Raw genomic sequence first — 25,488 nt, 5'->3', positions numbered from 1 at the left:
ATATTTGGGAAAAATAGTCAAATTCTGTCAAATGAGTGAAAAAGGAACATTTTTCTTTTCACTTGCATTTGTATTCATGATTTATCAGTGCCCTGTTTCTAAATATTTTAAGTTAAACTTTTGATACGTTTTTCTTTTTTTCCTTTTTTAATTGTAGTAGTAAGGCTGTCAATGCAGTCATTTTCTTATTGTCACTGTAAAGATGGCACTTCATACATATATTTTACACCATAAAGTGAAAGTGTTTGACGACACTTGAATTTACACAATTAATAAAAACTAGATTGTTAAAATATTATTTAAATAATAGTAATGAAATCATTTCATCGGACTAATTAAACAAAAAAACTGATTACTGACTTCTGAAACAAATAGTGCTCCATGCGTTGTTTCTTTAATAATGTTTTCCAACGAAAATCTGAAATCTTTACAAAATAATGGGAAATATACTGAGATTAAACAGCACATGTGGATTCTAGTTACAAAATAGGTGTCTTCTGACACCCTATGTTGACACCTACCTTGTTGGTAGATGGTATTAAGGAGTACCAAGGTTAACGGGGACTGTAAAACTCACAGTTGATTTGTCCAATTTTTGTTTGCAATCACTGCTGAAAATAACGCATCATGTTGCTGCACTACCATGAAATCGCTACAAGATTCATTACGGTTGTTGGTTCTAATAAACTTAAATAACTACCCAAGGTAATATACATTTTGCAGCTGTGTTATTCAGTAGCAATCTGTTTGTGAGTGGTTTAAATATAGTTCAGAACTTGTGTCATACCAACAAGCTGAGTAGAGTTGTAGTATCTTTAGTCATTGCGGTAGTGTCTGATGTGCTCCACTCAACAGAGTGTGAGGGACCAAACTCAGATGAAGACAAAAAATGTTCAAAGTAGAGAAAGGTTTCAATTTAATTCTTCAAAAGAAAAATCATTAACATAGAATAAAGATTTAAAGCAAGAATAAATCAAAGGATAAATGACAAATTTGGATCCAAACTGAACTCTAACTGTTCACCAACAAAACTGACCTACCAAACAAAGAACAAAGGCTGCTTAAATAGGGGTGGAGTAACCTAAATCTACCACTTGAGGGAGGTCTGATCTAACAAAAGAACAAATAAATACAAAATTAACTAAAGCATTCTATGAACAAATGAAGCAAACTGACTTTAGACATTAACTAAAGTGTGCACCCATTAGAAAATATATGTCTAAATGAAATAACTAACTTAAACAGACTATAAACTATACTAATAAAGAAATAAATACTAACACAATGTGGTGGTGGTAGGAGCATCCACCACAAGAGCCTTTCCACAGTTATGTTATTTTTCTGCAACAAGAACATTAGTTCTGTTCAATGACCTGTTCAAGCTGGAGCCTTGCTTTGATTTAGTCCTCCATATAAACCTCCTCATTGTTTAGCTGTAATCTGGACCTTTTTTCTTTCTCTTTCTCCCAGCTGCGGGCCCATGCAGTGGACATGAATGGGAACCAGGTCGAGAACCCAATTGATCTGTACATCTTCGTCATCGACATGAATGACAACAGACCAGAGTTCAAAAACCAGGTCTACAATGGTTCTGTGGATGAAGGTTCTAAACCAGGTAATGACACGGAAGAGAAGGTAGAGGGATAATTTATCCAGAGCAATTCCAGAAATTAGCCTGTTGCAGCAGCCAATGTAAGTCTGTGAATTTGAGGAAAGAACGCTGTCATTACAAGTGTTGTGCAAAATGTGAACATTGGGCAGAACAGAGAATTTTCCATTCCCTTTGATGTGAAAGGGAATGCTGTGTCTTACAGCTTTTCATTTAGCCCAGAAAAACAAAGACTTTAAAGCAATAAGCGTTGTCATGCTGGTGAAAAGATTGAGGATTAAATGTACCAAATGTAGCGCTACTGGCTCATTTGACACCAAACCTTGGAGCATATGTGAGTTTGAGTCTGATGAGCCCAACTTTATAATGCTGGAGGTGATCTGAAGAGGTGTCCAGGTGCTTGTTTTCTTCTCTAAATCTTCTGTTTACTTTTTCATTCTGCATTTTTTTCAGAATGATCTTTTCTCTCCTCATTCTATTGGCATTCCCCCGGCCTTGCCCCACGCAGCATATGAGTCTCTATGGCATGCATGACATTAAGCTGAACAATAATCATAAAAAAAGACTTTTAGAATTTGGAGCTCCAGTGGTTTCAAAGGAAGGCCAATTACAGACTTGAATTAGTTTGCAAATTAAAGAGTCATTATGGGGACGTAATCCTGTCAGGCACAGCTTAGGACGCCCATACAAAGGGTCCACATTAAACCCCATATGAGTGCAGCTTAATGAAATTACCCCAGTGATGTGTGACACATTGTGATTCTTCATCTTTCACTGTATCCCTCCATCTCAAGTGAAAAGTGTTGGGTGGGGACTGATAGTCTCTCAGCTTGGAATCAAACCAAACACGCAGTCAGTCCTCTGTTGCTCTCCTTCTCTTTCCTGCTCTCTGTTCATAACATCTTTTTTTTTTTTTCTTGTCTAACTAAGAGGGCTTTAGAGTGCTCCCTCTGGCCGAGTCATTGACAAATGTTGCTTTGAAACGTAATGAAGTTTGAAATGGGAGCTGCGGTTACAATTATCCTCGGACAGGGGCTGTCAGTGGCATGATATCACTATCTCTGGCAATTAGAATCAACTAGCGAAGAGGGAGAAAGAGATGGAGAGATTGGGTGACAGGCGGCGGGATCCCACAGAGTTTTATGAGGGTGTGGAGACTTGAAAGCAAACAAGCAAAACATTCATGGAAGCACAGAGGCTTATTCTTCACATAATGGGTGACTCATCAGGAGGGGCTCATGCATTTAGGCACCTACAGTAAGTTATGCAGTGATACCTTCTGCATGGGTTTGAACTTCACCCTATTACATAACAATACTCCCCCTGTAAACAAATACTTCTCAAAATGGGAACTTTCTTGTCACTCAATTTAAGTGGATTTTAGCACATCTTTACCTAGCAACAGTAAGCAAGTATGATAATCTATAGGACTGTTGGGGGGAAATCATCTCTGAATAACAGGACTTCAGGTTTCATTTGCTTCAAGCTTGCATTAATATTGTTGATAAAGTTCATGATCTCTTACTTATGAAGAGAAATGTGGCACAGTAAGTTAAACTCAAAGTATTTGTCTCTTGTGATTTTGTTTTGTACGTGAGAAGGGCCCTTTGTTCAAAAAGAAAAGTTTAGGTAGTTTGGTTAAGTAGCACGAAGAACACAAAAAGTACCACACTAAACATCTCGAAGCAAAACAGAACATTAGAAAAAAAAAAACATGTTTCTTTCTATTAGTAAAAGTTTTGCTGTGGTTGGACAGTAAAATAAAGGGAAGTCAAATGTGTTGCACATCAGCACAGTCCTGTGGGAAGTTGCTACGCTGCCAGATGTAAAGATCAAAACTCTTGACATGAATCAGCCCATTGACTGTGAGTCAGTGTCGCCTGGCAAAGCAGCTAGTTGAGGCGTTTTCCACATGTGGGTGGACAAATTTGGCAAATGCTGTCCACGCGGGCATTTGCAGTTTTTGAACAATCACGCTACAGTAAGAAAAATCCTTTTTGACTAAAAAAAATACAGTCAGGATTCAGTAACAAAAATCTGATTAATTTAGATTTGTATTGGATTAAGTGGGAGTGAGGCCAAAAGATTATTCCGTGGGTCCGGTTGTTTTGGTTTGGCACCCATATGATAGAAAGACAGCCCTGAAGCATTTTTAAAGTGTTTTTGTTTGTTTGATTGTTTGTTGTTTTAAACTGAAGCAAATAATTAAAAATACAATTTGCAACACGTCTCAATCTCTTTTGGTTCATAATTCCACCTTCATCCATCACTGCTCTGTCCATTCTCCTTTTGCCTTAGCACATGGTTTTATTCTTTAAAGTACAAAAATGTTGTGGGTTGGATGGCTATGGAATTTGCCAAACTGTAATCAAACATAGAGAAGATTTCACTTTTTTTATGAACAAATATGTGCCGATGCAAAAATTGTGTTTACAGGTTGTAATTTCGTTTGAAAAGAAAATGTCTGTGAGGTCAGAAAAAAACATTATTAATGTGAAACAAGTAGCATGCATGTGATGTTTTCTCTGAGCAGTTAGACCTGCTCTCATGTATGGAAGTTGACAGGAGTAATCTGCTTTCACTTCCAATCTTGGGTGTAGAGGCTTTTCCTTTTTCATTTCAACATGTTTATTAATCACTGTGTGAACTCCACCTGCGAACTGTTTGTGAGATGCTGAAGTTGTTTCTTTGCTGTCAAATGTCAGAGAACAAAAAATGTATGTAGCTTGATAAAAAAAATCTTCAAAAACGTTTCAGAGCCATTGAAAAAAAAAAAAACAAACAAAAAAAAAACAACTCATAGGTCAAAGCAGAAAAAGTTAAAACAGACCAAGCTCAAAAGATTAAAGATGGTGAACACTCAGGCAAAGAGTCGAATGTGATGCAATATGAGATTTTCTGCCTCTGTGCAAGTGACTGGCAAAAATCAATAAATCCCTCTGGAGAAACTGAGTTTAAGAAGAATGTCCTGGCGAATGGCAAGGTTTCTATTTTTATTTTTAATTTTGTCACAATTTTCATGATGCCTCTGTTGAGTACACGGCATCCCACAGTGTCATAGATCCTCCACCATACAGATCAGTGGGATTTTTTTTGTTGTTGTTGTTTTTGGTTTTTTCTCATATACTCATTCATTTTAACTCATGTAACCCACCAGGAGTGTTTGTTTCCCATGGTTTAGTCTTGAATCTGAGAAAAACAGGTTTGATAAATGCCCTTTATTTTATAGATGTGGAACAGCTGTGGCAGATTGAAAGCAGGGAATGGAACATGAATGGAAATGAGCAACAAGAAAATGACCAAAACACAAATTAACACCAAAAACCAAACATAGCAAAACAGCAATAACATAGAAAGCAGTATTTTCAGTAATAAGAGCAAAATGAACTGCATCTGGACGTGCATGTTGACCAAACGTTTGTCTTCGCCAGGAACTTACGTGATGCATCTATCTGCATTTGATGCCGATGACAACACCACGGCTAATGGAATGGTGCGCTATCGGATCCTGTCCCAGACACCGCACAGCCCCATCCCTAACATGTTCACCATCAACAGTGAGACGGGAGACATCATGACAGTGGCGCCCGGACTCGACAGAGAGGTTTGTCTTTCATGTTTCGCACTTCACAAAGATATTGTGACAGTGAGGAAATGGTTGCTTTTAAATCCTAGAACCCCTTTTGGTTTCACCATGTCTAAGTGGGCATAAGACACATCTTTATTTCCTCTTAAGCACCACTTTTTCTAACAGTATTGTTTACTCTGTCAACACTTTCAAATCTCATGCAGCCATTTGTCAGAACATATTTCCTCCACACAAACACAAACATCAACTCCTCTGTTTTTCTTTTTTTTGTTTTTGTTTTTTTTTACAGTAAATAGTCTTTGGTCACCTTGTTTATGGAGCTCTAAAAGTTGTGACAAGATCCAAATGTGTTTATTCTCGCATCAAGGATGTGCCAGTGACAACTCTGCAAAGACATCTGCGAAACAGATCATCCTCCCAAACTGTCACTACTGACAGACCTATTAACAACACATCATGCTGCGGTGGGCTGCTCATGTTGTGTTGTTCATGCCTGTGAGTGTGTGTGTATTGGCTGTGCGGTAGAGACAAAGGGAAACTTTTTTTTGAGATGGAATGCCCTTGACACCTGTCAGACAAACACAAAAGCCCATATAACCACATCTGTGCTCGGTAAAGCAAGAGCAGCGGAGGGAAAAGGAAAAGCTGAGGGGGAGCAGAACAAAAACAGAGCTGAATAGATGGGGTATTACCGTGATGAGCGAAGAACTGAGTGTGAATTTGGCAAAGAAAAAAATAGGGTGACAGAGACGGAGAAACAGGGCAAGACAGCGGGGTGCCAGAGGCAAAGAAAGGTATGAGGCCAACATGTACTAAAAATTTCCCAGCTGAGCCGCTGCTGCTTATTTTTGCTGTTTTATCTGCACTTTAGCAAATCCAGACACTCTCCCTAAAATGTAGGATTAAACTCCTCCTATCCCATTTTGTACTTCAAAGAGCTGTTACTGACATAATTATTTTGCCTTTTTCTTCACATGATATTACAGGTTGAGTTCAGTGTGATCAGTTTTGTCTTTTTTCAGTCGCTGTTCGAACCGCATATTACTGCTTGTGTTGTAATCTCAGAGCAATTTAACTCTGCTCCTTCCTGCTATTTAAAGAAAACTCAGCAAATTGCCTGACAAAAGAGTAGAGATGTTGAAGCAGATATGAACAGCATCACTTAGATGCCTTCAGTACAATGAAAAATATAAACACCTCCTAAAAGTTTACTCACTACAACCACAAATTTTATGTATTTTGAAAAATTTTAAAGACCCATAAAGTTGTTAATGATGGTGAAGTGGAAAGAAAGTAATGCATAAAAACTGCAGTGTTTGTGTTTTATTTATCCTGATTCTGTCAAATCAACTGTTGTGAAACCAATTGTGTTCACCACTCAACTAATTAGTGAACAGAACTGACTTGTCTGTGATTATGCGACACCAATAAACAAATAAATAAATAAAAAGAAAAAAAAAAGAAAGATAAAAAAGATGAAAGTTCAAATCAAAGCATTCGTGCATTAGAACAACCCAGGTAAAGTCCAGATCTATGTCAAATTGGAGTTCAAAATTGATGTTCACAGATGTTGTTCACACAAATTGATCAAGCTTCACTTATTCTGCAAACAAATGAGCAAAAACTCTTTTGTGTGCCATACACACACCAAAGAACTTGCAACTACAATGGCATTGAAAACTTATTATAAAACGTATTTATCCAGAGAGGGACTGAAATTTGCTGCAATCCACACTTCTCCCATTTTTATGCATAAAAAAACCCCACTCACAACCAACAACAGATGTTATTTTGTATTTGATTGTCATATAAAAGTTTTGGGTTTGTAACCTGAAAAAATGTGAAAAAGTTTTACATTTCTGCAAGACACTGTGTAGACTTTGCCATTCAAACTAACTCAACCAATTGCACTCTAAGATGTCAGCAAGTCTTGTATAAAGACAGTGTTTATGTCTTTCAAGAACTTGTCAAAGACACTACTACCTATTTGGCATGTCTATCCTCCATGTTAATAGAACTGTAAATGTGCCTGTGGGATCCATGTAAAAAGATTAAGAGTTTAAGTGTGGCTAAAAGCCGGTTTCTTTAACCTCTTGACCATAAAATCTCATTCTGATCAGAGCATCTTCAAAGTGGCAGAACTTGTGAGATGTTGCTGTAACAGAACATCTATTATTAACCTTAAGTGGGCCAAGGAGGGACACCTAGTACAGCAGAGAGAGGGTCACTGAAGCTCAAGGTTCATTGATGGCTTAGGGACCAAGAGCTTGAGCAGCTGGTCTATATATTAAACTGTGATGGCATAACCTTGTCAAACTTGGCTGTAGAAGTAAAAGGCCTGTGGGCCGTGTGATTCTGTTGTGGTGCTAAATTTAAAAAGCTATTGTAAGTGATTTGCTGCATTTCAAGCTATATAAGTGGACATTTATGGAACTGTGTTCCATGTGTGTTTGCCTCAAAAAAGACCTGCAGTGTAATTGTCACTACAAAACTGAGATCTGTTGCGACATTTACACCAAAGACATTACATACAGCCATGAAAAGTCAACAAACATGAAGCTACAATATAAAAGCTATGTGTGAAAAAACATCTCGGAACCTCCCTTTGGAAGCAACAAATTTAGAGTCGTTTTCTTTTTTTTGATTTTTCAGTCACACATAATCGTGTATGTTGCTTTGGAATATACAGTAGCTTTTAGTATTTTTTTAGTAGTATTTTTTTTATATAATTACATAAGGTCCATGATGTCATATAAATCAGATTGAAGTCTGGATTATTATTTTTTTCTGAGCTGTTGCAACAGCTACTTCAGACATTACTAAAAATCTCCTGTGAATATTCCTTCTCACTTTAGTTTTTGGAAAATTACTTTAGAACCCTTCCCAGATTGATGGACAGCAAAAATTGGTTATCTAAGGTCATTCTTTGCAGTGTGTTTATCGCACCGTCCATATGTTGGGTTTATGGTTAGATTTGAAGATTTTTATAACCTGGAAAAGATCAGCTTTTTGTTTTCTGATGTCCGTTTGCATAAAACTGTTTCCCATTACTGCAAAAACATATGCTGTGCTTGTGGCACAAATAACATGCCTCTGTTTTTCCTCTTACAGTGTTCTTAGAAAACAGGAAGTCTGTAACTGTGCAGTGCAGTTTTTATGGGAAAATGCACCAAAAACATCACATTTCAGCCAGCATTTTTTGCATTTTGAAACCTTGACAGTTTAAACACCAGAAAGTCCTTTGTAGTCTGATCTGTGAACAGTGTTATGTGACTGCAAAAGCAATAATTAAATGACCTATTTTCTGCCAGATTTCACACCTTTCTTGAGAACCCTGCTGTGTCCGGTCCTCTCCTCTGTTCTTTCCCTTTAAAACGTCTGCTTCCTCTTCTTTTTTAACTCGCACATTGATTCTCTGCTAACTGGTCTGCAGTGGACTTTTAAAGAGCTTGTTGACAGCAACAGACCTCAGCACTCCAGAGGAAACTGGGTGTGCTGTGGTATTGTTGCAACCCGAGAGTTTCAGAGAAGCTCTGCATAATTACTTCGTTGTCTAATTAGTGAGTGTTGTGTACAAGCTGTACACAGGCTGATGGGACAGCCAGGCAAGAACAAGATATGTAGAAAGCGGAGCGTCAAAGTGTGCTTGCGTGTATACGTTAATGTTAATGAGTGTGTGCTCAAGGTTGGAGTTCAGCATCTCATTTAGCATCAAGATGAGAGGAACCAAGAGGAGCTGTCTAATCCTCCTGATGTGGCGTCCTGGTCTAATTGGGATATTTACTTGGTAATTAGCAGGTGAGAGAGAGACAGTGGGAATGTAATTGGGAATCTCGGTGACAAGACACATTATCCAGACAGTCGGCTCCCGGGCTCTATCCTTCCTGCAGCCCATTAACTGCACCCTGGGACAGAAGAAGAGAAAAAGAAAGCTGCAAAAGAAGAACGTACGAAAGAGCCAGATGAATAAGGAAGAACACAAGTGCTGCTGTGCACAGAAACACAAATAAGGAAAAAAATATAATAAAATCTCAAACCACTGAAGTGACATTGTGTCATTTCAAAAGAGGGAATGGCATTTATTATTCCCTCATATTACTGCTTCACAGATAGTCTATTAATCTCTGTCAGTTGGATCATTGTCTCAACATCTGTCGATCAGTGGTACTGAATAAGCAGCGCGCCTAACGGCTTTGATGGCACGCTGCACCCGTGGGGAGGCTTCACAGTGCAGCCTCTGGATGGTGTGATGTCTGGCCAGGTTCCACCGAGAAACGTTTCGGTTCAGTCAAATGAAAGACTTTACCCTTATGATTCTGTGTTTCAAGTAAAACTACGGCCCGCCAAAAAAGGCTTTGTTTTTCTCCTGGGAGCCGCAGTCTGTGGACAGTGTGCTCATAGAAGAGAAAGCTATCTTTAGACGAATAACAGCATTACTATGTCTCCCCCTGTTTTTTCTTTTGTCCTTTCTCAGAAAGTGTCCCAGTACACCATCATTGTGCAAGCCACTGACATGGAGGGAAACCTCAACTTTGGCCTTTCCAACACAGCCACTGCCATCATCACTGTCACGGACATCAACGATAACCCACCCATGCTGACCTCAAGAACTGTAAGTTATTACAAATATGGAAGTGTGCAGAAGGTAACTGTTTAGAGAATGAGAGGGCCTGGGTTCAAAGAGCACGGTGAAAATGAAAAGAAGGCTGAAAGAAGGCTGGAGGGAAAGACCTGAGAAAAGAATGTCTAGCTATAGGAGAAATGAAAAGCAAATAGAAGTAGGAGTTAACAGAGCAAGGAATAAATGAAATTCAATTTTGGTTCAATTGTATTGATACACTAACATTCCACACTGATTTCAAGGCTCCTTGCAAAGAAAGAAACCCCATTCCCCTTGAATCAGAACTTTCAACAACAGTTCCAACAATATTGTGTGGCTATAAAACATAATTTATGCTTTTAAAATACAGGGAATGCCTACTTGTTTTCCTGTAAAGGACACTTACACACGAGGAACACTGATCTATATTATTGACTTCCATCTGCAAGAATACTCGATCCTGCAAATGGTTAATGATTGTTGTCATCATAGGGATATTTAGAATGATGATTGCATTACACTGGGTCATTACTGGGAGCAGGGTAAAAATTAAAAGTCCAATGTAATGCATTTTATGTAATGTATTAAATCAGTAGAGAGGCCAGACATTTCCCTTTTGGCTGAGTCTTACATCAAGTGTGTCACTTGTAGTGTATGTTACAAGACGGCTAAAAGCAGAGTCAGTTTCCTGCACTTCTAATTAATTATAAACAGTCTTGGTAAATGTCAAAATTTCTTTGGATATTAAATATTCAAACCCTGAAAAAGTATTCATACCACTTGAACACATTCATACGTTCAAGTGCTACAGTCACAACCTTAAAAATATTATTGGGATTTTGCATGCAGACCAACACAAAGTATATTGAAATTTTAAAGTGGAAGGAATGAGTGTCACGACCCGGCTCATGAGATTTTGACAAAATAGGGAAAGACAAGGCAAATTAATAAGTGTTTACTACACTAACATATGTTTCGTAAAATGAAAAGACCAAACTGAAATAAAGTATGGCAGAATGCCAACCCAACACAAGCCCTAACTAATTCAAGAAAAGCAAAACCAGTTAACAAAACATCAAACCCAACATAAATATCAGGACTATGGGGCAAGCATGAGCTGAAGCTGATGTGAGGAGCAGCTGGGTTTAAATAGACGGGGAAGACCAGCCCAGGTGATCCCAGGTAGAGACATCCAATCCACACTCACTTTACCTGAGAAACAGAGCAGGTAATATAAAGCAGTTGGAGAACATTACAATGAACCAAACTTCAGTCTATCACCCAGGATTAAAAGGAGTATGGTACAGTTGCAGGACTAATGGACTAGGCTAATTTATCAGAGAGAACTTGAGACTGCTACACCCAACTCTTAATAGCATTATATGGCATTAAGAACTAGAAGGAAGAATGGGTGGACGAAAAGCCCTTTGCTCTCCGACTCCCGGAGCAGATATGAATACTTTGTCACCAATGTGCTCAGCCTTTCAGTTGGTAGGAAAGCAGTTAGCATTAGTATTTGCTCTGGGGGCTGTTAGGACTCATACGATGTTCAGCTAGCACCGACGTCAAGCATGTGTCAGCTTTAAACCTCATCAGAGAGCTGCTGCTACATCACACAGAAACATGCAGGGAAACAAGCGGGGCAAAGATGAAGAAAATCTCTAGAAAATAATTGTGTACATGTTTAAATGTACTGATGAACAGACCACATTTTAGACTCCAAAAAGGAAAAAAAAAAGAAAAGAAAAGGGAGAATGACAAGGAGACAAGGAAGAATGAGGGAGTACTTTGTCACTCAAGCAATTTCCTACAGTAGCAGTGATGAAGTGCAGACAGGCCTTGTTGTAAATCAGTAGCCTTCCCTGACTCCCTTTTCTGCATTAACATTCCCTACTGATGGTGGTATATTGATGATGCAGGGCAATAACAGATTGATATCCTCTAACTGGATTCCACCTAGTTAAAGTGCATTTCCATCAGCGTCACATGAGGAAGTTAATATTATCAGGAATATTGATGATAAACTTTAGTGGAGGTTTAGGATTCACGATGAGGAAAGCACTTTCACCCACTCCCCTCATAAATCATCCATTTTAGTAGGGGGAGATAACATGAAAAGCCATTTTGTTGAGATTGCAGGCCATTATGCAAATATTTAGTTTTAGCAATAAACCCCATAGATCTTTCAGCATGTCCCAGAAATATAAAGTTTGGGGAATTTGTCTTTAATGTTGATGATTAATATTTCATCATGCCTATCAGAGGCTGGCCTATTTTTCAAGTAGTCACAGAGTTTGTGTATGTGTGCAGATGCAAAGCCTTTGGGTGTTTATTGCACTATGTCTCTAATACAGATAGATTTGATAAAATGAATCAAATTGTTTATACCTTTTGTGTTTACTCCATTGCTGCTATGTTTCCATATGGCATTGTAGATACGTGCGGGGATGCACAATCGCACTAGTTTGTGCAGGATTCTCTACGCTGGTTTCTTGGCCTCCTGCCTGTGCTGCCCTTACAAAGTTCACATGATGAAGCTCTCTGTCACTTTTCGCCTCTCTTTCTACCTTACTCTCCCCCTTGTAGTTTTCTCAGTGCCAAAGTAGTGACAGAAGAGTAAGGGTGCTGGCAAGTGGTGTTATGTCAAGTATTGAGAGAAAGCCAGCAGTGCTCGTTGCCAATCACAATCAAAGGGATCCACCCTTACTCCCTCATGCCCAACACTTGGAGTTAAGATTTGCTATCACTTAGAAGAAAAGCTGCCTAATTAGATGTTTGTGTCCCTGCTTTAAGTTGGTCTTATTACAATTCTACTCTGAAAAACCACAGACCCATGTGGTTTGGAAATTTTACCAAACACTCACTATTAGAGAATTTAACCAGAATCACCTCCACAGTTATTTGCACCCGTAGTACAGACATAGAGAGCCTTAAGATTGATAAATCTTGTATTGTAGAATCATGTGTCCATTTTTGCAAAAATCTAAAAGTCCCTTCGGAAATAATTTTGTTGTTTACAGAATCACCAGTTTCACACATATTGGCATGCCTCTCCATTCCTATAAAACAAATACAACTGAAGACTGTTTTTAAAGTGTTTTGAAGCTCTTAATTAGTTACCCAACACTTCCTATTTTTCCTTTGGAATACATATAATATGACATGTGGAATTACCGTGTCACATTTATACACTATAATCATCATGTTTATGCAATATAATTATTACATTTATAAAATATATTTGTCACATTTATACAATATATCGTTTGTACAATAAATGATCAGGTTTGTAAAATAACATGAATTTATTATCATGTTCATACAATATATTATTATGTTTCTACAATATAAGAGTCATGTTTGTACAACATAATTATAACAATATAACGTGATAGTGCTCAAAAATTTAGTTTCCTCCTTGACAGCAACACCCTTCTGTACCTTTCAGTTCCCCCAAATTAAACAACTTGTAACTGCAGTGTTGCTAGTGAGAATGTGGTGAATCCTTTAAAGCCTTTGATCATAACTGGTTAACACTTGCCCTTAGCTTTTACTAAGGGAAAGTTACTCACAAACAAGATGTCGAAGGATTCTTAAGAGAACCTCAGAGCTTCCTCTGAAGTTTATTTTATTGAATTGGTTTTGGGGAGTCCCTGAACCAAACTACAGCAATAAATCACTCAAGCACACACAAACAAATGCTCAGACTATAACTTACGACAGCCTGCCTACTTAGCCAAACCAGGCAGTGCATCAAGAACACCCGGACTTGTCTGTTGTCTTAAGAATGTCATTGAGTCTCTGAACAGCTCTCCTGACGCAGCCCTCTAATCTGCCCGCTGCTGTCGGCTGTTTGCTGGTTGATGTGAGCGTCACCGAGCGGGGTATTATGGTCTGTTGGAGTGTTTGGTCTGTGGCTTTGCTCTTTGATATCCTTCACCCACATAAGCGGCTCAGTAGCTCATCCATGCCTGTTACCCGCGGTGACATGGTAACTGCGTGGTGCTGCACGCCAGTTACCTCCAGATGAGTTGGAAAACACAACATGACCTCGCGTGTCTGGACTTGTCAAGTTGTTTATGTAGGTGGGTCTGTGGTCAACTTGTGTTTTGCAGACTTCTTGTAGTGTCAGCGTCAATTATCCCCCAAGTTCGTTCGAAACAAACAAGAATCCCCGTCATAACCGGCACATGACAGACAGCGGCTTGCTGCTCATCAGGCTTATCAGGACGAAGCACATGTATTTGTAAAGCATGGGGACGACCAAAAACTACTTAGATATACTCAAACAGATGTTTCAAGCCTCCCGGCTGATAGCTTTTTTTCCTCTGCAAACATTTCCCCTCCTTGTCATTCTGGATTTCAAAGGAATTAAATATTATTGTTCATCAAAGAATACCAAAAAAAAAACATTAAAAGTAAAACTATGCCCCTATTTGCATCTACTTGCTGGTGTATAAGCTGTGTTTTCTCCTTGCTTGTGGAAGTGAGATAAATTACTTTAGCTAAAAGACTTGAAAGGATTCTGTTCTATAAAGGAGCTCAATGGATACAAAAGGAATACAAGACCAGTAAAAGTAACTTTGTTTCAGAGAGATGTAGCTTCCCATTTTTCTCTGCTTCTTACAGTTTTCTGGCGAGGTCCCAGAGAACACAGTGGATGTTGCGGTGGCTAATCTGACTGTTATAGATGCTGACCAGCCTCACTCTCCTAACTGGAACGCCATTTACAGGATCATCAGTGGGGACCCAACTGGGCACTTTACCATCCGCACCGATCCCGTTTCCAACGACGGGATGGTCACCGTGGTGAAGGTAAGGTACTATGCACTTTATGGCATTTCTGAGGTTATTATAGTGGGAAGTACCAGCTTTCCTTCTATGCAGAATATCAGATTCCACCTGGATTTAGGTACAAGCCATTATAATGGGCGACAGAGTTAAATGAGGACAGGTGGAGGTCTTTGCCTTTCACATGCCCCTTTGTGTCCAAAAGAAGGATTGGAGGCTAATGTGCCCTTCAGAAACAGCTCATGCACTCAAACACACACTTTAATGCGGTGGCTGGTGAGACCACTGCAGCAAATTAGATATTGATTTCTCAATTACAATGGCAATGGTTTTATACACTCATAATGTTCTCACTGCCATGGTAAATGACAGTAACAACAAAGTCATGTCTTGTTACAACTTGCTATGTTAGCGACAAGACCACTCAGAGCAAAGCTGACCTCATAGTTTAAGGCCCCAGTTACATAGCTTCAATTGTTTTTTTTGTTTTTTTAAAAACAGCTATTGTTTTCTTTATGTTATAATACGCTCCACCAGCACATTTTTTAAAATGTAAAGTACTTTTATACTGAACAGATATTCTTTAAAGCAGTATCAGGTGCATGAGGCCTTTATTTTTTAGCACTCAAAGACCACATCTTTACATATTGTGGGATTTATAACAGTAAATCCCACAATATATAAAGATTTATACAGATTCCTTAAAATTTAAATCCTAGAGTAAAGGTTATTTCTGCAACCTTTACTCTTTTGTAATAATACATTTTAAAAAATTATTTAAAATTCAAATTTCACAATACTTTTCTGTATTGTCACAGCCCTATCCACGTTTTCTATTATTTTAAATACACACTTTGTATCTGCTTCTTTAATACAGGGTTGAATAAAACGTATTAGTGATATAGACATCAGAGTTATGAGTTAACATTTTCAATCCAATCTCTGGATTGACAACAGACGCTGTTGAAGGTTTTAATCCATTTTTGGGGTTTGAAAACTTAATAAGGAATGCTGGATTAAATCAGTCAGTTTTAAATTAGTATTCTATTATGCTAAAGTAATCCAGGCTTGAATTAGTCCACATTTGAGCAACGAGTAGGTTTGCAAACTAAATAAAATTTGTTTTTTCGCCCTGCATTCTTCAGTGTATGAAAAAAAAGTCAGCAATATAACAATACGATTACTTCTCCGTTTGTAAACGTTTCTGCATTAGAAGTGCTTAATGGCCTTCAAGAACTGCATTTATATACTTGCATGTATCTGTATGCGTTTGTGGTACTTATCCTCATAAGGCTTGATGTAAGTGTTTCTATCATGTTGCAAATGTTTTACAGATATTACTATTTTATTACAGTGACCTTCTGGAGCCAAGGATGTTTTCAGCATCTATCTGGCTTCTGCAAATCACATCTCACAATAATGTTAACAAATAGCACTAACATGCCATTATAATTCCCTCTGCAGCCTGAGCAATGAGCACTGGTGTTTTGCTTCTCTTCATTATCTCTAGATGACTGACTTTAATAATCCATTCCTCTCACTCCCTGTGAAATTCAGCAGGCAGCTGGGTAGCCGTAAGCTTGCACTGAGACCCATGGGAGGTTATCAGGAAATCATAAAATAAGAGACAAGCCACCCCCTGAGAGGAAATAAGCAATACACTGTCTCGACAAATAAACAGAGGGGCTTCAGCTCACACAGAGACAAAAAAAAAAAAAAAGTGAACCCAAGGATTCATGTTGGACAACTTGTGAAAGATGAAATGTAAAAACCGCATAAAGGCTTTGCAGTGTTGCAGTTTTCTTTTCTTTTTTTTCTTTTTTTTACCAAAGTATCTAGGGAGACAAATGGAATCACGCTAACACTCAGGTAGGCATCAGTCTACCACAAGGACCTTGAGCTTCTGTGTAAACAAGGCTTTAGGTCTTAACCAGAACATGTCACACATTTTTGCTGCTCTCTGGAGGATCCCAAGAGACTAATTCTTATTTCGCCACATGGTAATGAAGTCCATAGACAAACAGGCTCACATGGAAAACACACAAACAGATCCACTCGCTTTGAATGAGTCATTAAGATATGTAAATCACAGATTACGTTAACACACAAGATGACGGAGGGGGAGGGAGGGGGAGAGAAGGCGAGGAGAAAAGTGCGGGTGAGGCAGATTTCCCGGGATTGAGAGACGCCGACCCACTGTGAGCTTTAGATCACAGAGAGCCGAGGTAGGGCAGAGGTGAGGAACCCACAGGGTGGGAATTTGGAGTCCAGCCGTGCAAATTATGTAAAAGGGAAGGAGAGAAATGGGTAAAGTGGTGCAGAGGAGATGCAAGACGGGATGGCTCATAGGCAAAAGATGGAAGCCATGTTATTGACCTCTCACCCCTGTGGTTTCCCTCAGGCTGTGTGAGTCTGTGTGAATGTGTGTGTTTTACTTTAGGCTTCAGCTATACTCCAGACCTCCCGATGCCCCAAAAACACCACAGGCTTTAGATCAAAGAGCCACGAGCGTGGTTTGCCTTTAAATGGGCTCCCAGTGCTCTATGGGGTCACACATGCGAGTACACTCGTCTTTGCTTACATTAACGAAAATCTACATGCACATGCAAGTATGGGCAAAATATTGCACCAAGTAGCACACACGAAAACAGTCCTACCACTGTGCTGGGGTCAACAAATCGTCCCGATTAATGATGCTTTTCATAATCACCCTGATGACAGTGAAGCGATGCAACGTGAGGATGTGCTCAGAGTCTTTAACTTCACCATCAAGCACAAGCTTTGCAGCCGTGATCATCATCACGCTGTTAAATGTGCAGCACTCACAGAAGGCATATTGGTTCTGTTTTATCACTTAATTTGTTTTATGTCATTTGAACCTTGTCTTGTTGTCTACATTAGGAAAAAAAAAAAGTTCTAGATGGCTTGAACAGATTCAAATACCCAAGCCATAGCAACAGCGTATGGCGTTAGAGCACTGTTTTTATGTGTGTTTATTGGTTTGTAGCAGGACTATTTGGCATGGGATAGCTGTTCAATTATCTTATCAATCAGACAGACAGACACTGATAGAAAGAGAAACATTGATCAGGGTTTTTATTTTAAAATGAACAGGATTACAGTAAACACACAAGTCACCACTTAAAATTTTGTTACAAAGGCTTTGTATTCAGAGCAAGAACTGTAATACAATAAATAATAGGAATAAGTGGAAAACAATCATGGAAATAGTTTTTCTTTATTATGGAACCACGCTTGAAGACATGTGCTTTTCTGTTTGTCTTTTATATCTTCCTTTCATCTTGCAGTGCCATAAAAGAAAAGTATTTTCCCGCTTACACATTTCTTCCAGGTTTCTTTTTTTTTCACATATAAAGGTTTCAACTCATCAAATTGATTTTATATCAAAGATAAAATGAGCAATTACAAAACACAGTTTTTAAAATGTTATTTCATTTATGGAGGGAAGAAAATGTCCAAAGCAACATGGCTCAATGTATGACAGCAATTCCCCCTTTAGCCACAACCATTAAGACTTTGCTATTATGACACAAAGCCATCTTGAAAGACAGAAAGTGATAGAACAAATATCAAGGATCCACAACAAACTATATATGAAAATCCAAAGCAAAGGCCGTTCTTTCAGTAGATGCATAGTCATATTACCTACTGTCCAAAATAGAAATGGGTAAAAGTGACAGACTGCACAAGTTCACAAGGTGTAAGTTGTCATGCAGGAGGTTAAGGAGGGGAATAGAGCAAAGTAACATGCATTCAAAGAAATGTAAGAGAAGCCTGAGTGGGTCAAAGTCAACACATCTTTCTCTTTTTCGTACGTAAATAATTTTTTCGTTTCGTTCTCCAGCCAGTTGATTTCGAGATGAACCGGGCCTTCATGCTGACAGTGGTCGTGTCAAACCAGGCCCACCTGGCCAGCGGCATCCAGTCTTCACTCCAGTCGACTGCTGGAGTCACCATATCTGTGAAGGACGTCAACGAGCCTCCTTACTTCCCCACCAACCCCAAGCAGATCCGATTCGAGGAAGGCGTTCCCACTGGCACCAGCCTGACCACTTTCTCGGCTTCAGATCCTGACAGACTCCAGATGCAACAGATTATCAGGTACCGCGTGCACACTGTAGTGCGTCATTGTTTGTTTTCTGTCTTGGTGGAGCTCACTCTGGCCTGTCTTGGTGTTTAGTCTTGCTTACTGTTCTCCAAATACAAGCCGCATGGAAATAACTCTGTTGACATGCATTTACCTAAAAAAAAAAAAAAAACCTCTGGGAGAAGCAGCTTGCCAATAGTAAAAAGTCAAAGAGCAACTACATTACTGTATGTTGGCTGCACCCACCTCACAAAAAACATTTTAAATAAAAGTTTAGGAGGCTTTGTGTGGCATTAGCACATACATAGATGCACCGCAAGAGGAAAAGAACTGAGCAGATGGAGTGAAGAGGAGGAGGTAGAGAGAACAGCTGGCTCAAACTCAAGCACCTGACATCACATTACGGCCACCTGCAGTGTTCTTTGTCTGCGCTCAGCTTCTCTGATTTTAAACATGAGCCAACCTTTAAACATCCAGCAGACCTTACAATTTGCAAAGTCCAGCTGTCATCTTGACGGTGCGGCTAACTGGGCTGTGTCCCTTGAGAAAGAGGTGATCTATTAATAACACTCCAGAATGACGAAGAGCTTCATATTGTGATGCAACTGCAAAAGCATTTTCTTATGTGCATATAGATTACAGAAAGCGTATTGGCATAATTTATAATAGCAACTGAGAAATATGCAATTGAGACGATAACACGGATGTTCGGTTTGGGATTAATGCCACCTCACGCTATGCAGCTCCTGTTTTCTAATTTTCTTTGGGGGGAACATATCTAAACAAATTTCCCAGTTAATTTCACAGCAGATGAGAGTAAATTGGGTGTACATTATAATTTAGAAAGATGCTAAAGCCACCAGCTGGGCCGTCTCCCCCTCTGTTTGACTTTTTCTTCCTCTCGTCCTCTCTCTTGCTTTTGCTCCCTTTTTAAATTGCTTTCAAGTAATTGATTTTGTGTATTTTCTTTTTTCTAAAGCATCAAACTGCATCGATTTAAAATCAGTTTAGCTTTTTAGAGGTATGTAGAGGTCTGGCATATTCACTTTAAAATAAAACAAATGCCCTTTGACTTTTTTTCTATACAGAAGAAAAACATGGGCTTGAGGGGTCAAGCTGAATTCACCTGGACAGGATCACCATCATTGCCACTGCTTTACACCATTTCCATTCTCTGTTGTTGGGATATCAGTCATTTGTATTGAATACAGTGAGAGAAATGTTCACTGTCAAGGAGTCATGAAATCTCTTGAGAGAAATCATGAGATGTTGCTACACCACTTGTGACCTATAAACTTAGACATGCAGGCAATAGAACAAAAATGAAAAACCATGAAGGTTTTCCCTGACAGTTAGATAACTGCATAAGTGTGTTGTAGGAATGCTTCAAAAAAAAACAAAAAACAGCCAGAGATATAAGGAAACTTCAGGAAGATCTGAAAGTTTAAATTAAGGTGAAAACGGCTTGGGGGACTGCAGAGGAGCAAAGAGTGGCAGGCAGAAACAAGCCGTGGATAGTGAGCTGACTTCGGGTCAAGGTTTGAACTTGACAGGTGCTTATCAAAGAAAAGAAAGACTGAAGTGTCCCGTTGTGGTTAGGCCAGTGAGAGAAAGAGTTAGGGACAGCGAGGCATCATGCATCACCTGTCATACACCCAACCAGTAAGGTCGAGATATGGGACTGGAGACACTGGCATAAGTGATTACCCAAACCGCCTTGGCTAAGCTCGAGACATGCATTTTTCATCCTCAGGGTCGGGGGTTTGAAAAATAAATGTCATACCTCTCCCTGCTGCTTGCTAAGATCACTAACCTGCCAGGCCTAATCATACATCCAGCTGTACTCACACACCTCCCAACTCCCAAATGAAATGAGCCTTCTGGTGGAAGAGACATGGAAAAGTACTGCAAATGAGGTGCAGGAGGTGATCGCACAACCTGTACAATCAGCTTACCACACAACCCTAATTTTCTGGAAAACTGCAGCAGAAAAGTAATTCTAATAAATAAAATTCCTTTTTTATGTTTTATACTTCTATTTTTTTTTTTTTTTTAGCAAAGCAGAAACAAATAGAAAAATTAAAAAAAAAAACAACTAATGAAGTGGTTAATGCATAGAATTTCTACACGTAGTTTAATAAGCCAAATTTAACTGGAATGTTTACACATCCACCTGTGTATTATAAAAAAAATAATTATTTTGTCTTGAAAAATTGGTGCATGCATTTGATATGAAAGTGAAGAAAGTCCTTTGTAAATATGAACACTGTATTTCATCAGCATCATGTGATCTGCAGTGGTATTGGAAATGTGTTCTATGTAACTCATTATTTATAATATGCAGAATACTGCAGCTTTGTCATTCATTTGTAAAATATTCTCTGACTTGACACATTTGGCTACAAAAGGTCTTTCGCAAAACTACATCACACTCTGCTGAGAATCAGCTAGGATAATTGCTGAAGTGCCAAATTAACATTTGCTCATGTCCTCTCTGTTTTAAGAGAGGATCTGATGAAAGATACTAATAATTTCCTTTATAAACTTTCTATTTAAAGTTTTTTTAAAATATATTCTTTAATTTTACACAAAAAGTTATTTCTAACAACTAAAATAATGTCTCTGTTACCCATCTGCATGTTTTTTGCTAAGCATGACTGATGAACATCTTACATCTTACGTCTGTTAATTGACATAAACACAAACAGAAAAGTAAATGCAGCAGTTGTTGGTTTGAGCTTTTGAAGCTATTCCAGACTTGACAGTTATAACGTCTTGCAGCATGTCATGTTTTGACAGAAGTCATGTGTACCAGACTTCAGGTTGCTGGAAAATAATTTGACTTTGACAGTTTAACTGCTGTCTTCATCAAACCCGTTTATTTATTTATAGTTTTCTTTAAGTGTAAGAAGAGCACATGCTAACTTACTCTACTGTTGTTGGCCTCCCTGGTGTGCAAAGCCATTTAATAAATTCACTTTTTTGGAGTAGCATATTCTTAGTTAAAAAAAAACATGATAAATCAACCTTGTTATTTGAATCAGTTTATTCACCGATGACAAGTTTTAACAAATGATGGTGGAAAAAAAACAGCTTCATCAGTGCGACACCTTTTTGGATACATTCCACCAAGTGTTTTTAAGGCTTGTCAAGTTGAGACTTAGTAATTAGGTATTATTTTTGGCTTTCTTGCATTATATGTATTTTTGACAAGGAGGTCTCTTTTCTTTTGCACCTCTCCAAACTGGGAAATACAACAGATTACATGTATGTTGCTTCTAAAAGGTTGGACATTTAAATTTTAAATTATTGTGAAGATTAGACTAGTGAACACATTTTGAGGTTATACTTGTTCACCAATCACTATTATTTACCCTTCTCTCTGGAGAGCCACTGTGGTAATTTTGGAAATAGTCTAGACCAGTGGTCCCCAACCCCCGGTCAGTGGACCGGTACTGGTCCGTGGACCAATTGGTACCGGGCCGCGCAAGAAATAATTAAATATTTCCGTTTTATGTATTATGCGAGTCTGGAGGATCTTTTATTTTGAAAATCCTTTAACGGATTCTCTCAGTTACTTGTGCGCCAACACTGAGTCCACAAGCAGCAAAATGAGTAAGAAACAGATCAGATGACTTTTCTTTGCAAAGGGGAAAAGGCCCAGAGAAGAGACAGGAGGATGGATTTATCCCGGACCGGTAGGTGAGTCAAACATTACAAGCNTGGCTTTTCTATAAAAAGGCACCTTCCTGTTGAAGCCATTTCAAGGATGCAACTTCCAGAGATGACAGTATTTTTGTTTGTGCAAAAAAAGCTCCTTCATAGCTTAGCATGTAGCTAAGTCATGTTATTATCTGTTCATCAATGTAGCATTTGAATAACTCTTGCTAATTTCAGTTGCAGTGGCAGATATAACATCATTTGATGCCTGTGATTCCAAATCTGGAGGCACCTGTACAAAGCTTCCTCTTTTTCATCCAACCAGAAATCATGTCTTGTGTTATTTAAAGTTTGCAACTTATGTTTTCAACTATATTTGCAGGAATATCTAGTTACTTTACTGACTTTTGCACCTTATTCCTTTGATGTGCAAAGCAAAGACGTACTTTTCTAAACATTTGTGCATTACCTTGGCTTATATTTCTGTCATCTGTTTATTGCAAAAAATGGAATAGTATTAAAATAAAAAAAAACTTATTTGCAGTGGAGTTAAATAATTGAAAGTGCCGCAGGTATCAAATCAGACCTAAATGTAACAGTTGAATTTGATCGCACAGTGATGCAAGTATGTCTAAATCTCTTCTGCTTTGTGTCTTTTTCCTCCCACCTATTTCAACTCACCATCTTTTCCTTTCCTTCACCCTCGCTTCCACTCCTCCCGACTTACAGTTATATCTGAGTTCACTGAGTTCCTGATGATGGTTTTACAATCTGTGGGTGTAGGCCAGACTACCTTGTGTAGCTGCAGCTCTTTAAAGTGTGGGAATGTCACCAGCATGATCCCCTTCTCTGCAATTCACTGTTCCTGGGATCGTGCCCACTGCCTGCTGGGAAAATCCCACCGCCCTCTCTGCGGGGGAGAAATTTTACTCTCTGCCTTACACCCTGGTCATTACTACCTGCTGCCACCCATCCTTCTAAAGCTTTTTTTTTTTTTGTCTCCATTTAAGCAGAATCATATCCATGTGTATTTTTTCTATGGCCAATAAAAAGCAGGTTTTGCACTAAAGTGCAGTTTAGTAAACATAAAAGCAAAAAGAAGGTCAAATCCATTTCGATATGGTTAGATTTAAAACTTGTCGGATATATGGAATAAAAAGTAGTCCATCTGGCCTAGCTGACTTCCAGTAAATGAAATCACAGTGATGCTAGAAACCTTGTTGTGTGAGGTCAAGGTGTCACATGTTCGCAGATGATACTTTTACATGTGAAAGTGAGATTGCGGCTAAGAGAGGTTGCAGATGGTGAACTCTGTATCGCAGCGCGAACGAGGCAAGGATGACAGGATACACACAGGGATAAGAAAAGGTATGAATACCAACTACGGCTAGATGAGGTGAGGCGACATGAGTTGAGGGGGGGGATCAGATATAACTGAAAGCATAGAAAAGGCCGAAAGCAACAAAAGCTTGAGGAACCAGAACAGTGAGATCAGAGCGAAGATTGGGATTCAATCCCATAGATGATCCCTTGTTCCTATTCCGATCTTATCCCAGAGGACTGCTGCCACCTGCTACCTCATCGACTTTCCTGTCCATTGATCAGTGCCAGGAGCCCATCAGTGAGTCCCCACGGCTCCTTCATGCACATCTGCAAACATGAAAGAGCTAAATATGCATGTGTACTACCCGGTTCGACAGCTTAATAGCCTCCCACATTAAATCAAACTCTTCCTAGAAAAAAACGTGCTACCTTTAACAAACACACACACGCAGAGTTGCAGCAGTTCTTAAGCTGGGCAGCAATTGACATCACTGCCTGGTACACACAAGCACAAAAATGAGGTGAAATTGACTGTAGGCTTCAGGCTCTGAGAAAGAAGTCAATGAAGAATTAAATGCTGTGAAGGTCAGGCTGTTTTGATTTTTGTGCAGATGTGTGTTAGGAAGTAATCTGTGTATTCGCAGACCCAAGAGGAAAGACATGATTGCTTATAGATGCAGAACCGCCAACGCTAACTTCTCCTTCGATCTGTCCACGTGTGTTTAGGTATTCAAAGCTGAACGACCCGGCAAACTGGCTGTCTATCAACAGAACCAGCGGTCAGATTGTAACAACTGGAATGCTCGACCGGGAGTCCGTCTACGTAAAAAACAACATATACGAAGCTACGTTTCTGGCTACAGACAATGGTAAGAAGCAGTTTTTTTCTCCTCTTTGTTTGCACTTTATAGTTTCTTAATGCAGCAACGGTTAATTTACTACCAAGAGAAAACAATTCCTGTCCTTTGTTTTTTGCTAACTCCTCTAACATAATATAAATATCCCAAAATGGATGCAAATTAAAATGCATCTATGAAGATAATTGTGTTCCATGGAGGGAGCTAAGAATCTTGAACTTTCAAATTTCCAAGGATTTATAGATTCAAACATGTGTCTTCTAAAAAAATCCCTCCGAATCAGAATGTAAATCAAACCTTAACTTTTTTTTTGTCTGAATTTAACAGCATAAAAGGTTGATGCAGAGTCTGAAAACTGCACAACTGAGCTTACCTCAAAGAAAATCCTGGATTCACACAGCTGGTCACACTGCTGATCCTCTCCTCTCTCCGTGTTTTATCTTCAGTCCAGACCTGACTTCTCCCTCTATTTCCTGTCATTTCTGTCGCATGTGTTATTTGTTCTGCCTCAAAGTTGAAACTTAAGCCTAACCAAGCACAAACTCAATCACAGCAAACAAATAAGTTCCACTTTACTCAACTGGAATTGAGTGTTTTTGCTTTTTTTTTTTTTCTCTTCAAGTAGGAAATGCCTTTTTCCCCTTTCCAAATTGCCTTATCAGTGACACACAGCTCTCTGCTGTGTTTACTTTAAGTTGAACCGGCCTAAAAACTTAGTAGTATTTCTAAGTGTTTGCATCTGTGAATGCTCTCATGTGCAGCTCTTTTATGTGTGCATGTGTGTTTCTGTGCAGTCAATTGCAATGATTGAAAATATCAATGTATGTGCAGCTGACTGTGAGGTGGAGAAGCTGACATCCTCTTACTGCGTTAAATTTATAATGATGGATGGATGGATGGATGGATGGATGGATGGATGGATGGATGGATGGATGGATGGATGGATGGATG

The 25,488-nt window shown here is 38.9% G+C and overlaps 1 protein-coding gene across 1 annotated transcript in view; it reads left to right on the top strand.

Moving 5' to 3' along the window:
* Positions 1-25,488, top strand: part of LOC103147793 (cadherin-4) — a 253,551-nt gene that overhangs the window by 212,283 nt on the left and 15,780 nt on the right. Inside the window, exons 7-12 of the mRNA XM_016678784.1 lie at positions 1,471-1,615; positions 5,041-5,213; positions 9,673-9,810; positions 14,428-14,613; positions 18,455-18,711; positions 24,407-24,549. Coding sequence (XP_016534270.1) covers positions 1,471-1,615; positions 5,041-5,213; positions 9,673-9,810; positions 14,428-14,613; positions 18,455-18,711; positions 24,407-24,549 — 1,042 coding nt within the window. The remainder of the gene's footprint in view (positions 1-1,470; positions 1,616-5,040; positions 5,214-9,672; positions 9,811-14,427; positions 14,614-18,454; positions 18,712-24,406; positions 24,550-25,488) is intronic.

The sequence above is a fragment of the Poecilia formosa genome, unplaced genomic scaffold (genome assembly GCF_000485575.1).
Source record: "Poecilia formosa unplaced genomic scaffold, Poecilia_formosa-5.1.2 Scaffold190, whole genome shotgun sequence".
NCBI classification, from domain to species: Eukaryota; Metazoa; Chordata; class Actinopteri; order Cyprinodontiformes; family Poeciliidae; genus Poecilia; species Poecilia formosa.
Note: the sequence above shows the minus strand (reverse complement) of the source record. Positions and strands in the feature narration are given on the sequence as shown.